Genomic DNA, 18,240 nt, shown 5'->3' on the forward strand with positions numbered 1-18,240 from the left:
TTCCACTTTGTTGTGATATTAGTTTTTATATATTGCTGGATTTGATTTGCTAATAGGCTTTTGAGGATATTTTAATGGAAATTCATGAGAGATATAAATATTTAGTTTTCTTTTTTCTTATTGTCTTTGTCATGTTTTTGTGTGCAGGCTTCATAAAATGTTTTAAAGTATTCCCTCCTTTTCTGGAGGAAGTTGGGTAGAACTGGTGTTAATTCTTTAAATGTAGAATTCTTCATTGCAATCAACTGAGCCTGAACATTTCTTTTCGGGAATGCTTTTTGCTATGAATTCTATGTATTTAATAGTTATAGAAAAATTTAGATTTTCTGTTTTATCTTGAGTTTTAATAATTTGTGGCTTTGTGATATTGACGTCCATATTGGTTGGTTTCACATAAAGTGTCAAAGTGACACACACAGAGTTTCTGTAGTGTTCCTTGATTATCCTTTCAGTATTTGTGTAGTGATATCATATTTTTCATTCCTGAATTAATTTGTATCATTTTTTTTCAGTCATAGTAGAGTTTTATCAGTTTTATTTCTATCTTCAAAGGATTAAGTTCAGGTTTCTTAGATTTTCTCTTCTCAACATGATTGAATCTTGCTCTTACATTATTTCTTTGCTTCTGCTTGCTTTGGGTTTTTTTACTCTGCTCTTTTTGTTTCTTGAGATGAGAGATGAGACTATTCATTTGAGACCTTTCTTTTTTTCTAATGTAAGTTTTTGGTGGTATGAATTTCTTGCTCAGCACTGCTTTAGCTCCAGTGCACTTTTTTTTTTTTTTTTTTTTTTTTCTTTAAATACAGTTTTTTGAGGCTCACGGAGTCTGATTTTAGATTTTTTTTTAAAGGGGTTTTTTTTTTTTTTTTTTTTTGAGTTTTAGGAACAGGGCACCTGAGTATATAAACCTGGGGATATTCCTCAACTTCATTTCACTCTGTATTTTGTTCTCCCCAATCATTACATTTGTTAAGATCACTTTCTTATCAGAGTCTCCTCTCTTATTCTTATCATCCACCGTGTTCCCTCCTAATTGATCATCAGGCCATGAATGAGACAGTGGATAGCTTTAATATACTGCATAGTGTCAATATATAATGCAGGTATCACATCTACTCAATCTACCAGGTCTGTCAATCTGCCATGGGGGAAACTGGGTCGACCTATAATTTGATGTTCACAAAAGCAAGCTGATAATTACATAGAAATTTGTGTAATGCTTGAATAATGATTTTGGATAATGCTGGTATTTTCTAAAGTATCTAAATTAAGTTGACCGGATCATAACTTTATTTTATTTTTATTTTTTAAATTTTTATTGGAGTATAGTTGATTTACAATGTTGCGTTAGTTTCAGGTATACAGCAAAGTGAATCAGTTACACATATATCCACTCTTTTTTAGATTCTTTTCTCATATAGGCCATTACAGTATTGAGTAGACTTCCCTGTGCTATACAGTAGGTCCTATTAGTTATCTATTTTAATATATATAGTAGTATGTATATGTCAATCCCAATCTCCCAATTTATCCCTCCCCTCCTCTTTCCCCACTGGTAACCATGTTTGTTTTCTACATCTGTGATTCTGTTTTGTAAATATATTAATTTCCATTTTTTTAGATTCCATATATAAGCAATATCATATATTTGTCTTTCTCTTACTTCACTCAGTATGACAATCTCTAGGTCCATCCACGTTGCTGCAAATGGCATTATTTTGTTCTTTTTTATGGCTGAGTACTATTCCAAGTAGTTTCTCAGTTTATTAATTGTGTATCAAGCTAGTTAGCTGATAATTAAGCTAATTATGCTTTTGTCAGTTGGCAGTCAGTTCCTTAGAAAACTGGAAGATCACTAAAATAGCCAATTGGTCAGGCAGGTTAATGGTACTTGGAGACTGTGCAGTCTCCACAAAACAAATTTGTTTCACCCCCATTACAGTGTGAAGCTGCCTTGGTAGAAGGACAGAATATACTATTTCTGCTAGGCTTCTAGGGAGACCTTTAATGTGACAGAAGAGGTATTATATACCTGGCAAGGAAAAACAAAACGTGGAGGTAGGTCAGAGCAGATGTTATACCTGTTCTTTTGGGGTCAGACATGTCTCCTAGGAGATAGATTCTTGGACCTGAGACAATAAAAAACTTTTCCTTGTAACTGTCAGGAAGTTGACTGGGAAGTAAAAATGAGCAAAACTAATGATATGATGAATTAAATACATGACCCCAAGAACTAATTATTTTGCCTTCCCATTTGGTTGATCCTGAAAATCTAATTTATCATTGTTATTGTTACGCACAATTTTTTTGATTGTAACTTAGCTATAGCTATGTACCAATACATAGCTATGCAGACATAATTTTGAACTGGGAATACTAGTTTATTGAAAATAAATTTTGTTTTGGCTTAAAGAGATCTGAAGAACACTTCTGAATATTGAGTTTTCTCCTAGCAATTTTAGAAAATAGACAAAAGAGAAGAGTCTGAGTGGGAGCTTAGAGCAATAATTTCCTTAACTATTTATAATAATAATGAATAATCTCAAAATATAATTTGAAGAATCAAAAGGAAAAATTTTCTGATATCACTTTGATAATTCTATGTTCAACAAGTATTTTTTAGTGCCCAATACGTAGAGGGACTCTTCATAATTTTTTAATGCCCAATATGTAGAGGGACATGTTATGAACAAAACAGATAAAAATTCCTGCCTTCATGGAGGCTTCTTTTATTAGCTCGAAGACCCTTAGTAGGCAGGCAGACAGGAAATTGACTCTGCCAGTGTCTCCAGATAAGGCACCCATCTGTTGGAATAAAAGTTAATACTTCAAAAGGAGATAAACCAGGCAGGGAGAATGGAGTGTTCATGACTGCAGCATAGACCATGGTCTCCAGTTGATAATGTATTATCTGGAGAGGCTTCCCCACCAAGGAGACAGCAGATACAGCATGAGTGCCATCAGGGGACTTTGTCACCTGGCCTCCCATTCAGGCCACTTGGGTGAATTGGTTCCATCTTGGAGGGTAGATGGTCCTGCACTTAATAGCATATCCAATCATAATCCTAAAAGATGATACGTGAAAGGGGGTGTAAAGGAGATGATTCTACATATCTTAAGAAACAGAGAAATTTTATGAATGAATGACTTTCTTTATATTACCAACAATTATAAAAACGGAGTAAACAGTAATCTCTTGATTTTCAGGGAATATAGTACTAACTGGACATTATTTTCTCTTATTGCAGCTGAATCTTCTTCACAATGCTGCTGGCAGCTCTGGCGTAACAATGTAACTGGTCTGTGATGTTTCACTTCCAAAGTCCTAGGAGGTATTCTCCTTTTCTAAACTTGATTCAAATACCCTTCAGTGAAACATTCAGTATCAGACCAGAAAGACAGGGTATTTTGGCTCATATGAGGTATGTGCCATCCCTGTTCATAAAAGGAGAATCTGTTACTAATATGGTCACGAGTAGTCAGTCATATGCAATATGTTTACAAATAACAAGTTAGTATATGAAGATATTTAAAATCAGTAGGAAAGGGATGAATTAATCAAATGGCATATGGAGCACTGACTACTAATCCAGAAGAAAAAAACTACATTCTTGTATCAAATGACATCAAAGGAAACATTGGATATATACACAGACCTTTACTATGTATCCAGGGTAAGACAGTAAATGTTTTGCCATCAGTATCATATGGATTCAGGTAGCAATGCTGGCAATCAGGGTAGTGGGGGCTTGATCAGCAACTTGATTCCAGTCAGTCTTATCAGAGAATAGTCTCTTACCATGTGAATCTAGTTGAACAACCCAGACGTTGTGCTCAGCAGCTGTGATTTTCCCCCCACAGTTCACAGTGCCAAACAGGGGTGCTTTTATAAGCCTATAGTTTTACAACAGGCATGTCAGATAGCTAGGTACAGTAAGAACCCAAGAGTCAATGAAAACACACCAAGTTTCATCAGAGGGAATACTGGCTAGAGTTGAGAACATCTTTGTGTTCTGCCCAGTGAGAGGAGCAACCACATTAGTTTTGTGGTCTGCATAATGGCACTGAGGTTGAACACAGTGTCCAAGTGGTTTCAACTAGCAAAACCATCAGTGAAACAGGCCCAATTAGAGTACTTATGAGTTGAGGGTCCTACTGAGTCAGCAGCTTTGCTTAAGGCAGCAAAGTGGGGGATCCATTTCCTCTCTAAGGGATAGTTGCTACTATTCCATGTATGACTGAGATACTGCTGGGACCAGGGAAGTCAGAGCTAGGTGTGGCATACAACATGAGCATTCTCAGTCTACTAGACAGTCACAAAGCCCCAGTTAGATGAAAGGGAGATAGGGAAATTTAGTTTAGCTATGAAATTCTTACTGAGATTACCAGCACATGTGATATGAGTTATCTAACAGGCATGACTCCATCCAACAAGGTTTCCAGAGCACCTTGAAAGAAATCCTGTGTGAATTCTCTGATACACTCTCGGAGTTGCCTTTTGGGAAAAATTCTTCCTATATTCAGACATATGGTTTTTCTCCTTTGTGAATTTTCTGATGTCAAATAGGTTGGTCTCTTAGTCAGAAGAATTTTCCACAGTTATTATATCAATTTGGTTTTTCCCCTCCCTGAATTCTCTGGTATACACTTAGGGTTGACTTCTTAGGCAATATTCCATATTCATTACATTCATAAGATTCCTCCCCACTGTGAGCTCTCTGATGTATTCTAAGGTTTGATTTCTGACCAAAAGTTTTCCCACATTTATTACACTGAAAGGGTTTCTCCCCTGTATGAATTCTCTGATGATCACTAAGGATTGCCTTCCGGACAAATTTTTTCCCACATTCATTACATTTAAATGGCTTCTCCCCAGTGTGAATTCTCTGATGAACTCTGAGGGTTGATGTCCGGGCGAAAGTTTTCCCACACTCATTACATTTAAATGGTTTCTCTCCTGTGTGTGTTTTCTGATGCTGAATGAGATGGTCTTTTCGCCAGAAGGATTTTTCACATTCTTTACAGTGATAAGTTTTCTCACCACTGTGAGTTCTCTGATGTATTCTGAGGTTTGACTTCTGGCCAAAAGTTTTCCCACATTCGTTACATTGAAAGGATTTCTCCCCTGTGTGAATTCTGTGATGATCTCTGAGGGTTGACTTTTGAACAAAAGTTTTCCCACAATCACAACATTCATAGGGTTTCTCTCCTGTGTGAATTCTCTGATGTCCCCTGAGGGTTGACTTCTGGACAAATGTTTTCCCACAGTCATTACATTTATAGGGTTTCTCTGCTGTGTGAATTCTCTGATGTGTACTGAGGTGTGACTTCTGGGAAAAAGTTTTTCCACATTCATTACATTCAAATGGTTTCTCTCCTGTGTGAGTTCTCTGATGTTGAATGAGATGTCCTTTTTGACAGAAGGATTTCCCACATTCATTACATTTATAGGGTTTTACTTCATAGTGAGTTCTCTGGCATACTTTGTGGGCTTTCTGGTAAGACTTCCTATTTTCATGACATTCAAAGTGTTTATCTCCAGTTTGTGTTCTGTCATTACATACCAATGGATTCTCTTCTGTGAGGGTTCTCTGAGGTTGAGTAAGGTATGACTTCGTGCTGAAATTATTCCCACCTGTAATACATTCACAGTGTTTCACAGTCATGTTAAATTTATTATATTCCTTGATAGCTGACTTCTCACAGGATTTCCCACACTGGTTAAGATGAGAGTGTTTCTCCCCTGTCCCAGTTCTTTCATGGTCAAAGAGAGTTGTCTTGTCATAGTTTTTCCTAAACTCTTCATCTTTACAGGATTGTTGTCCTGTGTGAGTACTCTTATGTTTAACACAGGCAGCCTCAACATAGAAGCCTTTTCCAATCCCATTAAATTCAAAAGCTTGCTTTAATGTTTGACACTTTTGATGCTCAGGAAGATTTTCCTTATAACTGAGAGTTTCCTGATTTTTATCATATTCATAAAATTTCTCTCCAGTATGAGTTCTTTCAAGCTTAATTTTGAAAGGCAAATTTTCACATACATTATAACAATCTGTGTTTTTTGTTGAGTAGGTTCTACTATTAATGATAAATTGAGAAATACTTTGCGAATTCACTCCACATGAGTCACATTTACAGGACATTTTTGATGAAGAAACAGGAACTATGTGCAGATTAAATGGTTTCCTCAAAACTACTTCTTCCTCTCTAGGCAACTGTTTATTATTTATAAATGTTACTTGCTGCAGGTGTTTGTCTTTGATTTTTTTGTTCCTCTTGATTAGATTTTCATCTCTGTAGTCTTCTAAAACAGAAAAATTGAAATCACTTTGAATCTTACTCTTCTTATGGATGGGGCTTATAAACATATAGCCTTTGTTGCATTTCATTTTTTGGTTTCTCAAGATTAATTTGTGGGTTTGTGTGTATGAGAGAGAGACACCCTCCTTTAAAAAATAATATTGATACATTGAAAATTAGAGAGGAAACTGGTTATAAATACATATCTGTAGTTGGATTGTGATAAATTGGATTTCCCTACCTGGGTGGAGAAGGAAGAGAAATTAGACTTTTATGGGAGTGATTTTAGGGAGCAGGAAAACCAGATAATTAATACAACACAGGGGGTTATAAACTTAAGTAGAGTAACAAGAAAATTAGGAGATAATAAGCATTGATGGGCTAGGCCCAACAGAATGGTTTGGTTTGAGGAAGTAAATTACAGTGGAGGTCCAACATTATCTAGGCTCTACTGGTAAAATCCTCAAGAGTCTTCATACTTCAATTTGATATCATTCCTTATTTCCATTCAGTCTTTCAAAATCAAATTAAATTGATAGCACCAACCTCCTCATGATTAAATGAAGAGGTTTATAGCTCAGGATAAAACCCATCTTGCAGCTATGAGTCATAGAAATACAAACAAGTATAAGACTGATAAAAGGAAAATCAATTCTTATAATTAAATTAGATTCACTGCTCAATTCTGGCTGTGATACCTTTGACTTATTTCATCTAACAAAAGTGCAGATAAGTGAACCTGATGACTTCATTCTAAATTTCCACATTTCAGTTTGATATGAGGGGTGCGATTTTAAATGAGGTATCATGGAAGACCTTACTGCAAAGATCCAAATTCCTTATGCATTCTAGATGCCCATCCTTTCTGGCTTATATGAACACTATTTTACTTTTGGTTCATCTTGTAACTTTCTGTTAAGCATGAAACATAATTTATATTTGCATAAAACTTATATGTGCAATTTAACAGTATAGAGTGAACACTCATCGAATTAGAAACCACGTCAAGAAACAGAACATAAATGGCTCTGCAAAAAATCCCTGCCTGGTAACAACTTCCTCATGCTTAAGAGTTCATCACTCTCCTGATATTTACCTCCTTGATTTTCTTTGTAGTTTTACCACCTATATATTAATTCCTAAAAATGTAATTGAGTTTTGCTTGTTTCTGACATTTACATAAATGTAACCATACATTCATATTTATATTTTTTGTTTAATATTATGTTTGCAATCATTGTATAAGATTTCATATAGCTGTATAATTCTCCCTTAAGAAATACTATTCCTTTATTCTATTGCTAATGAGCCCAATTTTGGCAAAAATAACCAATATTGCCATAAATATTTTTATTCATTCTAGAGAATACAATCATGCCTTTTTATAGGGTATACAGTTGGGAAAATGATTACTTGGTTACAGGTGTGTAAAACTTTTAACTATTTGATAACATGTTCCTGATTTCAGAGTGGTTTTATCCGTTTACATTTTCAGTCAATAAATAAGGGTCTTTAATATTTTACATCCTCCCCATGACTTGCCATTGCCAGATTTGTTAATCTCATTTCATGCTATACATATTACTTACCTCACCTTATACTCTATTTTGCATTCTGAGAAAAATGAGATTGAACACATTTTCAAAGATTTTAACAGCTGTTTGAAAGCTCCTATATATAAAGTCTTTCACCTAAACTGAGCTGCTATGCTTTCCTATATAGACTTGCAGAAGTTTTTTCATTTTCAGGATGCTTATCCTTTCTAGGTTACTTGTATATCTATTCTGCTACTCTGTGGCCTGTCTCTTCATCCTTTTAATGCTATCATTTATGAACAAAATTCTCAATTTTAATGTAGTCAAGTTTATTAATCATTCTCTTTTGACTGGTGTTTTTTGTGCCTTTGGGACTTATAAGAAAAGTCTTGAAATATGAATGTGTTCACTGCTAAACTGACCTTCTGGAGTCTAACTTACCCCACAGAATTCTATTAGTGCTCAGTAACTCACCTTTATGGCTCTGGTTTGAGAATTCTTCCTCTAAGAACCAAGGCTCTTCTCCTTGCTCCAATTTGAAGATCACCTCTGGTTTGAAAATGCAGTTCCCTGTAAACAGGCAACAACTGAGTACTTCGGCCAGATGATGAGCTTTTTAGTCTCCAGAAGTGGAAAAAGCTTCAGGAACAGCATCCTGAAGGCCCTCAGCTGAATTTATTATTGGCAATTGGCAATGGCAGTCAAACACTTTCTATTCCTCAGTAGGGCTTGGTTACATTATATTCCTGAATAAAAAGCCTAAATGACATTAAAATCTAAAGTATTCATGTGTACTGATGCATAAAAAGGAAATGCCTTCTGTATGGAGTTATGAGGGTAAGTTATGCTTATATGCTCACCCACTGAGACTAGGTTGTTGTAGTTCTCTAGCATCACATCTCTGTAGAGGGTTTTCTGAATAGGACCCATTTGCTGCCACTCCTCCTGGGTGAGTTCAACAGTTACGTCCTTGAATGACACTGATGCCTGCAAGAGTACATTTCTGTTTAATCTGGGTTTAGAATTAGATGACACAGGAAATACGCATGAAAACAGTTCTTATGTTTACCGTAAAGAGCTGAAACAAATGAATATAAAGGATGCCTATTTTCTATCTAATTTTAGCTTATACTTTGGAGGTGCTCAATTACTAAAAATATTAATAACTTAATTTGTATGTATTTATGAGTTATATACTTGTACTCTCAATAAGTATATTAGTAAAACTTTTGTCTTTTTAATTTATTTTTTAGCAAAAAAATATAAATACACTTCCTACAATTTTCATCCCACTCTACTACCCTGGGCATGCTCCAGTGAAGCGGTCAGCAAATTATGACCTGTGGCCAAATCCAGCTTGCCACTTTTTAAAATAAAAGTTTTATTGGGACACAGCAACCCCCCTACCCCCAATAATTTTGTATTGTCTATGGTTGCTTTTATGCAAAAACAAGCAGAGACTAGCAGTTTTATCAGAGACTTTATGACTATCAAAACTGAAAATATTTACTACCTAACACATTACAGAAAAAATTTGCCAACCTCTGGACTAACGAATACAATTAAAGGAAAGACTGACAGCATAAAAATAACAAGGAAAACACAATTTATAGAGGCAGATGTAAGAAGATTGAAAGGAAAAGGATGCAAAAAGATATATACATAATCACTAACCAAAAGAAAATTGATGTGGCTATATTAACATGAAAAGCAGTAGGCCTGAATGTAAGAAAGTATAAAAAATATATATATATATACATACACATATATATAATGATAAAATGATTCTTTTAACAGATGTTGTAACATAAATTGATATGCTTCCAAATACAGCATATCAACACACCTTCCAAATACAGTCAATTCTCATTATTCAGATTCTGTATTTGCAAATTCACCTACTCACTAAAATTTACTTTTAACTTCCAAATCAGTACTTGTGATTTTGCATTCATTTGCAGACATTCAGAGAATGATAAAAAATTTGCCCAATATACATTCTCCCAGCTGAATCTGAACAGATAATGCCTTGTCTTCTTGTTTCAGCTGTTGTACTGTAATCATATCCTTTTTGTAGTCTACTTAGCACTTTTTTTCATTTTTGTGCTATTTCTTGGTGGTTTCACATTTTAGAATGGCCCCATTGTGTAGTACAGAAGTGCTATCTAGGGACTTCCCTGGTGGCACAGTGGTTAAGAATCTGCCTGCCAATGCAGGGGACACAGGTTTGAGCCCTGGTCCGGGAAGATCCCACATGCCATGGAGCAACTAAGCCCATGCACCACAACTACTGAGCCTGTGCTCTAGAGCCCGTGAGCCACAACTACTAAGCCCACGTGCTGCAACTAATGAAGCCCACGTGCCTAGAGCTCATCCTCCGCACGAGAAGCCACCCCAATGGGAAGCCTGTGCACCACAAAGAGCAGCCCCTGCTTGCTGCAACTAGAGAAAGCCTGCTCACAGCAACAAAGACCCAATGCAGCCAAAAATAAATAAAAATAAATTTATAAAATACCATATTTTTTAAAAAAAAGAAAAAGAAGTGCTATCTAGTGTCCCTAAGTGCAAAACAGTTGTGATATGCCTTATGCAGAAAACAAGCATGTTTAATAGGCTGTGTTCAAGCATTAATTATGGTGTTGTTGGCTGTTAGTTCATGTTCATGAATCAACAATATTACTAAATAAGATGTTCTTAAACAGAAACACACATAACCAGGTTACATATTGATTGGCTAACCAAAACGTTGTGACCAGGAGCTTGCAGGAACCTAATCCTGTATTTCCCCTGGGAGCAATGATTCAGTATTTGCTAATTCAGTGTTCATGGCCACTTTACAGAACATAACTATAGAGAACAATGAGTATTACTGTATATTGTATATATATATAAACAATAGTTGAGAGAAATTAGATATACAGACACACAATTATAATTAGTGGTTTTTTTTTTTTTTGCGGTACGTGGGCCTCTCACTGTTGTGGCCTCTCCCATTGCAGAGCACAGGCTCTGGACGCGCAGGCTCAGCAGCCATGGCTCACGGGCCCAGCCGCTCTGTGGCATGTGGGATCTTCCTGGACTGGGGCATGAACCCATGTCCCCTGCATCGGCAGGCGGACTCTCAACCACTGCGCCACCCGGGAAGCCCATAATTAGTGTTTTTAATACAACTCTCTCAGTAACTCACAGGACAAGCAGACTGAAAATCCAATAGAGATTTAGAACAGGGGTCAGAAAATTATGGGCCAAAGACCAAATCTAGCGCACTACCTGTTTTCTTGAAAATAAAATTTTATTAGAACACAGCTCATGTTCATTTATTTATGTATTATCTATGGCTGCTATAAGACTAAAACTGTAGAGTTTAGTAGTTCCAAGAGAGACCATATCTCCCACAAAGCCTACTATCTGACATTTACCAAAAAAGTTTGCTGATCACTGATACAGAAGACTGAAATGATGTAATTACCCAACTTGACTAACTGAAATATAAAGGATAATCTGATCATAACATAAATTCTTTTCTGCTACACTTTGCATATTATAAAACAAAAACAGTAAGTCTCGCCAAATTAGAAAAAAATTAGAATCATACAGTTTGGCTTTAGATTTTAGCTCAAAGATGTAGAAAGCTGAAAAGAGCAATACTAACGTCTTACAAGAACAAAGCTTGGTGAACTGAAAATTACTGTCTTTTTGAACTCATTAGAGAAATGAAATTGCATGGCAAACAACCTGAAATCAGTAGAAAGACAGGTACCTATAGGGAGAATCAGGATCCATTCATTTGCTTACTGAACCATATGCTAAACTCCATATAAGGAGATAGGAAGCTTAAGCTATAAAAACCACATGTATGCAAATGTGAAGAGTGTGAAGTCCCTAGGGAGATGGTATGTGTCACAGACATAGGGTAATTTCTACCTTCTTTGTGAGATTTTCTCAAGGAAGCCAATCTGTCATAGAGAGGATTGGGGGAGAATTCAGAAGAAGCCCCCTTCTGTCCCATGTGGTGATAGCTAGTGTAGAGGAAGAACAGTCAGTGCTTAAATCCACTCAGACTCATGCATATCTCCACTAAAGAAAGGGAAAGTCATCAGAACACATAATGTGATTGGTGGGATCTCACTGCAGTAGGAAGAGAGCAGTGGCAGACACTACCAAAAATGCTGCCTACACCTATCTGTTCTATCTCTTCTAAGTAATAAAATGCTGAGACCCAAGTTCTTAGTACCTAAGACTGAGGTACAATTAGAAGATAAACCCCATTCCCAGAGAACTGGCATTATTTGGCCTCTCTGGTGGTTTCCTAGACCACCCCTCTTCATTTGACATGACTCAAAGCTGTAAATAACATTTTCCCTGGAGACAAGACATTATTTTTTTTAAAAAAATCATGGGATATTGTTTACCATCATGGCTACTTGACTACTACAGGCAGTTTTTAACAGCTAAGGGAAACAACAGTATTACGAAAAAGCTTAAAGGGAAAAGCTGGAGAATGAGATATCCAGAAGGGGTTTTGAAAAGCTCAGGTATATTCCTGATGATCTAAAAGGTGACACACAATCCCTGGGTTGTGTTCACATTCAGGAAAGACCTGAGAAGGTGCTAAACCCTTGCCTCTCACTAACCTTGAGGCTCTATGAAAAAAAAGTGAAGGCTAATGTGGAGTAATAAAATGCTGGGCTAATTGTTGAAGGCATGCCCCAACATAGACACAGAGTAACTTAGCAAATATTGGGAGCCTTATGGGTTACAGGTATTTAAGGAAATCATCGTCCAATTACTAGCTGGTTATTTAATTAGTGGAGCAGTGACTTCAGTTGGCCACACATGACAAAGAATACAGATTCTACAGAATTAATTCAAAAGAGTCACTAGACAAATACATAACAATAGCTGCAGTTGTTGAGATTCTGATTACACATTACACATATTTTAAATGTCTAGTTTTCAACAAAAATTTGAGACGTAAACAGATGAGAAACTATTACTCATATATAGGAAAACAAACAGACTATGCATGAAACAGTGTAAAATCTGTCTCTGAGTAAGTACAGACACTGGACTTACTAGACCAAGACTTTTCATCAGCTGTTTTAAATATGTACCAAGTACTAAAGGAAACCACATCAAAAGAACAAAAGGTAAGTATGGGAACAATGTCTCATCAAATAAAGAATATCAATAAAGAGACAGAAAGTATACATATATTGAAAAATCAAACTCAAATTCTGGAGTAGAAAGTACAATAATTGAAGTGAATAAGTCCCTTGAGGGCTTAAGAGCTGAATAGGCAGAAAAATCAGCCAATTTGAATATAAATCTATTGAGATGACCCAACCTGAGAGTATACAGTAAAAATAATGAAGGAAAATGAACAAAAAGTCTCAGTGATTTGTGGATCACAATCAAACATAGCAACATTCACATAACAGAAGTAGGAGAGAAGAGAGGAAAAAGGGCCGCAAGACAAAGAATAAAACTTGAAAGCAGCAAGAGAGAGGTGACTCATTGCCTCCAAAGGCTCCCAAATAAGGTTAATAGCTGATTTCTCATTAGGGAAACCATTAGGCAGTTGTATGACATATTTAAAATACCAAAGGGAAAGACTATCAACCAACACTTGAATATTCGGCAAAACCATCCTTCAAAAATGAAGAAGAAATTATGACACTTTTAGGTAAATAAGGACTAGGAAAATGTCATTAGTATACCTGCTGTATAAGAAATATTAATAAGGGAGTCACAGGCTATAATGAGAGTACACTGGACAATAACTCAAAAATCCAGATGAAGAAATAAAGAAAACTATGTAGGTAAAAGTAACTACACAGGTAAAAATATAAAAGACACTATAAATGTATTTTTTTGTATTTATTTTTCTCCTGTATGATTTCAAGACCACTACATGAGGCAGTAATTAGAAACTGCTACTAGTATACACACATGTATAAAATTGTTAATTTAGATGACAATAACAGCATAAAGGAGTGAGGAGGGTGTGAAGCTATAGAAGAGCAAAGTTTTAGTATACTATTGAAATTAAGTTTGTATTCATCTGAACAATACTGTTATAGTTGTTAATTGTAATCAACAAGGTAACCACTAATAACTGGGAAAAAATGTAGTAAAGGCACAACAAGGTAACTGAAATGGTATACTAGGAAATATTGACTTAACACAAAAGAAAGCAAAAATTGTGAAGTAGAAAAACAAAATGAACATATCACATACTCAGAGCAAATGTCTAAATAGAAGACAAATGCTTCTTACATTAAATGTTAATGGTTAAATAGCTGAATTAAAAGGCAGAGACTTGCAGAATGGATTGAAAAAATATGATCCAATTATATTCTGTCTACAAGTTAACACTTCACATTCAAAGACACAACAGTTTGAAAGTAAAAGACTAACACAAGATATATCATGTAAACAGTAACCAAAATAGACCTGGATTGCCTATACTAGGATTAGACAAAACAGACTTTAACTCATTACTGACTGGGGGATTTTTGCAAAAACTAATGCCTGTGGCCGGCGATTTTTATTTCGGCTGGCCAAAAATTAATTCTGTTATTTAATTGACACTTTTCAGGTTATTACATTTAATAGTTACACCTGACACACCTTTAAAGTCTTCTAATTTTTGTGAAATGTTGTCTTCAGTCCACTCTTCTGTAGAAGCAAAGGAGCAAGTTCCAGCACCTTGAGTTTCATTTTCACTCTCCATATCAGAATCAATGATTCTGTTGGTCTAATATTCAAATCATCAGAATCAGAACTATATTCTGAAGAACTATCATCTTCTGAGAGACTAGTATATATGTCGCTTGGACAATCAGAGAAAGTGTCTGCATAAAATTCACCAAAAAATTCTTCTTCACTCAAAATTTCATGATGTGTCATTTTTGAAAATTTTACATTTATAATATACACAAGGTTGGAACAAAAAAGCTAACAGAGCAAAATGTGAATGATAATGACAATCGTAAGTTGGATAATGAACCCTTGATCAATTTTAAGGTCTAACAACTTCACACAGTGATGATAATTTTATCACTCTCTACAAACATATTGATACGTCTCTGGTCAATAACGTTCAGGTAACAAAAGACTAAGTATTAATGTATCTCTGGTCAATAATGTGTTAAGACAAAAAAAAAAGAGAGAGAGAGAGAGAGAGAGAGAGAGAAAGGACATTTTACAATGGTAAAAGGGTCAATAAATCAAGAAAACAAAACAGTTATAAACATACATGTACCTAACAACAGAACTTCTGTTGGCAAAAACTGACAGAAGTGACAAGATAAACTATTCAACAATAATAGTTGGAGATTTTACTGCCCCACTTTCATAATGGACTGAACTACTAGACAAAAGATCAATATTGGAAGAACACACTTGAACAAAGCTGTGAACTGTAGATCACAGATATCTACAGAAACACTCAGGCCAACACCAGAAGCATACACGTTCTTCAGTAAACATGGAACATTCTCTGGTATAGACCATATGTTAGGCCATGAAACAAGTCTCAATATATTTTAAAGGTTAAAATCATGCAAAGTACCTTCTATGACCAAAATATAATGAAACCAGTAATCAGTAAGAAAAGGAAAACTGGAAAATTCAAAAATATGTGGAAATAAAACTACACACTCTTAAAAAATCCAAAAGATCAAAGAATAAATCAAAGGGAATCGAAGGGAAGTTAGAAAATATTTTGAGATAACAAAACAAAAATACAACATACCAAAACTTATGAGATGCAACTAAAACAGTGCTTAGAGGGACATTTACAGCTATAACACCTACATTAAAAAAAGATCTCAAATCAATGACCTAACTGTATATCCTAAGGAACTAGAAAAATAAATGTGAACTAAACCCAAAACTAGCAGAAGGACGGAAATAATGAAGATTAAAGCAGAGAAAAACCAAATAAAGAATAAAAAACAATATAATCAACTGAATGTTGGTTCATTGAAAAGATCAACAGAATTGATGAAACTTTAGGCAGACTAACTAAGAAAAAAGAAGACTCTAATTTACTAAAACTGGTAATGAAAATGGGGCCATTATTACCCACTTTACAGAAATAAAAATGACTATAGGAGAGCACTATAAACAACTGTACACCAACAAACTAGATAACCTAGATGAAAAGGACAAATTCTTAGAAACATACAAACTATGAAAACTGAGTCAAACAGAAATAGAAAATCTGAAGAGTTCCATGTAAGGAGACTGAATTAGTAGTTAAAAACCTCCCAACAAAGAAAAGCTTAGGACCAGATGGATTCCCTGGTGAATTTTACCAAACATTTAAGAAGAATGAACACAAACCCTTCTCTAACTCACTCCAAAATGGAAGAGGGAACACTTCCTAACTCATTCTATGAGTTACTTTTAACCAAAGTCAGACAAAGAAATCACAAGACTAAAGATCAATATTCCTTAGAAATACAGATGCAAATCTCCTCAGCAAAATACAAGCAAACCAAACCTAGCAGTATATTAAAATGATTATACACCATGACCAAGTAGGATTTATCCCAGGAATGTAAGAGTGGCTCAGCAAAGGAAAATCAATCAATGTAACGGCACAGTAATAGAATGAAGGAAATAAACCACATGATCATCTCAATTGATGCAGAGAAAACATTTGACAAAATCCAACACGAATGATAAAAACACTCAACAAACTAGGAATAAAAGAGAACTTCCTCAACACAATAAAAAGCACTTTTGACAAATCCCAGCTAATGTCATACACAATGCTAAAATAAATGACAGGAAGTTTTCCTCCAAAGTTCAGGAATAAAACATGGATGTCCACTGTAACCAATTCTATCATTGTACTGGAAGTTCTAGCCAGAGCAAATGAGCAAGAAAAAGAAAAAAAGATAAAAGTGGAAAGGAAAAAAGTAAAACCACCTCTAGTCAGACTACATAATCTAATATATAAATATATATAACACATAAACACTAAATCTACAAAAAGTTATTGCTAATAAACAAACTCAGCAAATTTTCAGGATTCAAGATCAACACACAAACATTTGTATTTCTAAACACTAGCAATGAACAATAAAAAAATTAAGAAAACAATTCCATTTAGGATAGAATAAAAAGTAAATACTAAGCATAAATTTAACCAAGAAGGTGCATGATATATGAAAAGGATAGTACTTCAGACCCAGGTGTGAGACATCCCAGGAATGCAAGATTGGTTAAACACTGATAATTCAATCAGTATAATCCGCCCCTTTAACAGAATAAAGAAATAAAATTATACTGTTATTTCACCAGATGCACAAAAGGCATTTGACCAAATTTAATACCTCTGTGTAATAAAAATTCTTAGCAAACTAAAAACAGAGAGAGCTTCCTCATTCTAATGAAGGGCATGTACAAAAACTCTAAAGTTAAAACCACACCCAGTGGTGAAATATTAAGTATTTCCCCCCTCATGTGAGGTAGAAGAAAAAGATTTCTATTATCATCATTTGTATTCAACATGGTACTGGAAGAATAAAAAGAAATCAAAGACATAAATATTGAAAAGGAAGAAGTAAAATTTCCTTTATTTGCAAAAGACATGATGTGCATTTAAAATCCAAAAGAATCTACCAAAATAAGCTATTAGAATAAGCGAATTTAACAAAATAGCTAGATATAAGATCAATATTTAAAAATCCATTGTATTTTGATAAACTAACAACTAAAAATGAAATTTAAAACTATTTACAGAGCTTCCCTGGTGGCACAGTGGTTGAGAGTCCACCTGCCGATGCAGGACGACACGGGTTTGTGCCCTGGTTTGGGAAGATCCCACATGCCGCGGAGCGGCTGGGCCCGTGAGCCATTGCCGCTAAGCCTGCGTGTCCCGAGGCTTTGCTCCCCAACAGGAGAGGCCACAGCAGTGAGAGGCCCGTGTACCGCAAAAAAAAAAAAAAAAAAAAAAAAAAAAAAAACCAGCAGGATTTTCAGTGGAAATGAAATTTCTATGAAAACACATAGGATCAAAATTAGCCAATAAGTTTTTTAAGAAGTAAAACTTTAAGGCCTACCCGATTTCATGACTTACTGAAATACAACAGTAGTTATGACAGTGAAGTACTAGTAAAAAGAGAAATAACTGGATCAAAGGAAGAGAATACAGTCTAGATATAGACCACTTGACTGGTTCACCTGATTGAACAACAGAGGCCCTGCAGTGGACAGAGGATGGTCTTTTCAACAAATGGTGCTAGGGCAACTGGATATCCATATGGAAATATGAACCTTGACAATTACCTTGTGCCATACACAAAAGTAATTCCAGGTGAATCAAGCTCAAATAATCAAGCATCCACTAACAACACAAGAGAATATCTTCATGATCTCAGAGTAGGGA

At 35.3% G+C, this 18,240-nt stretch overlaps 1 protein-coding gene across 1 annotated transcript in view; it reads right to left on the bottom strand.

Moving 5' to 3' along the window:
* Positions 1-4,520: 4,520 nt before the first annotated feature.
* Positions 4,521-18,240, bottom strand: part of ZNF782 (zinc finger protein 782) — an 82,877-nt gene continuing 69,157 nt past the window's right edge. The window contains 1 exon segment of the mRNA XM_007448303.1: positions 4,521-5,465. Coding sequence (XP_007448365.1) covers positions 4,521-5,465 — 945 coding nt within the window.

The sequence above is a fragment of the Lipotes vexillifer genome, unplaced genomic scaffold (assembly GCF_000442215.2).
Source record: "Lipotes vexillifer unplaced genomic scaffold, Lipotes_vexillifer_v1.1 scaffold252, whole genome shotgun sequence".
Lineage (NCBI taxonomy): Eukaryota > Metazoa > Chordata > Mammalia > Artiodactyla > Lipotidae > Lipotes > Lipotes vexillifer.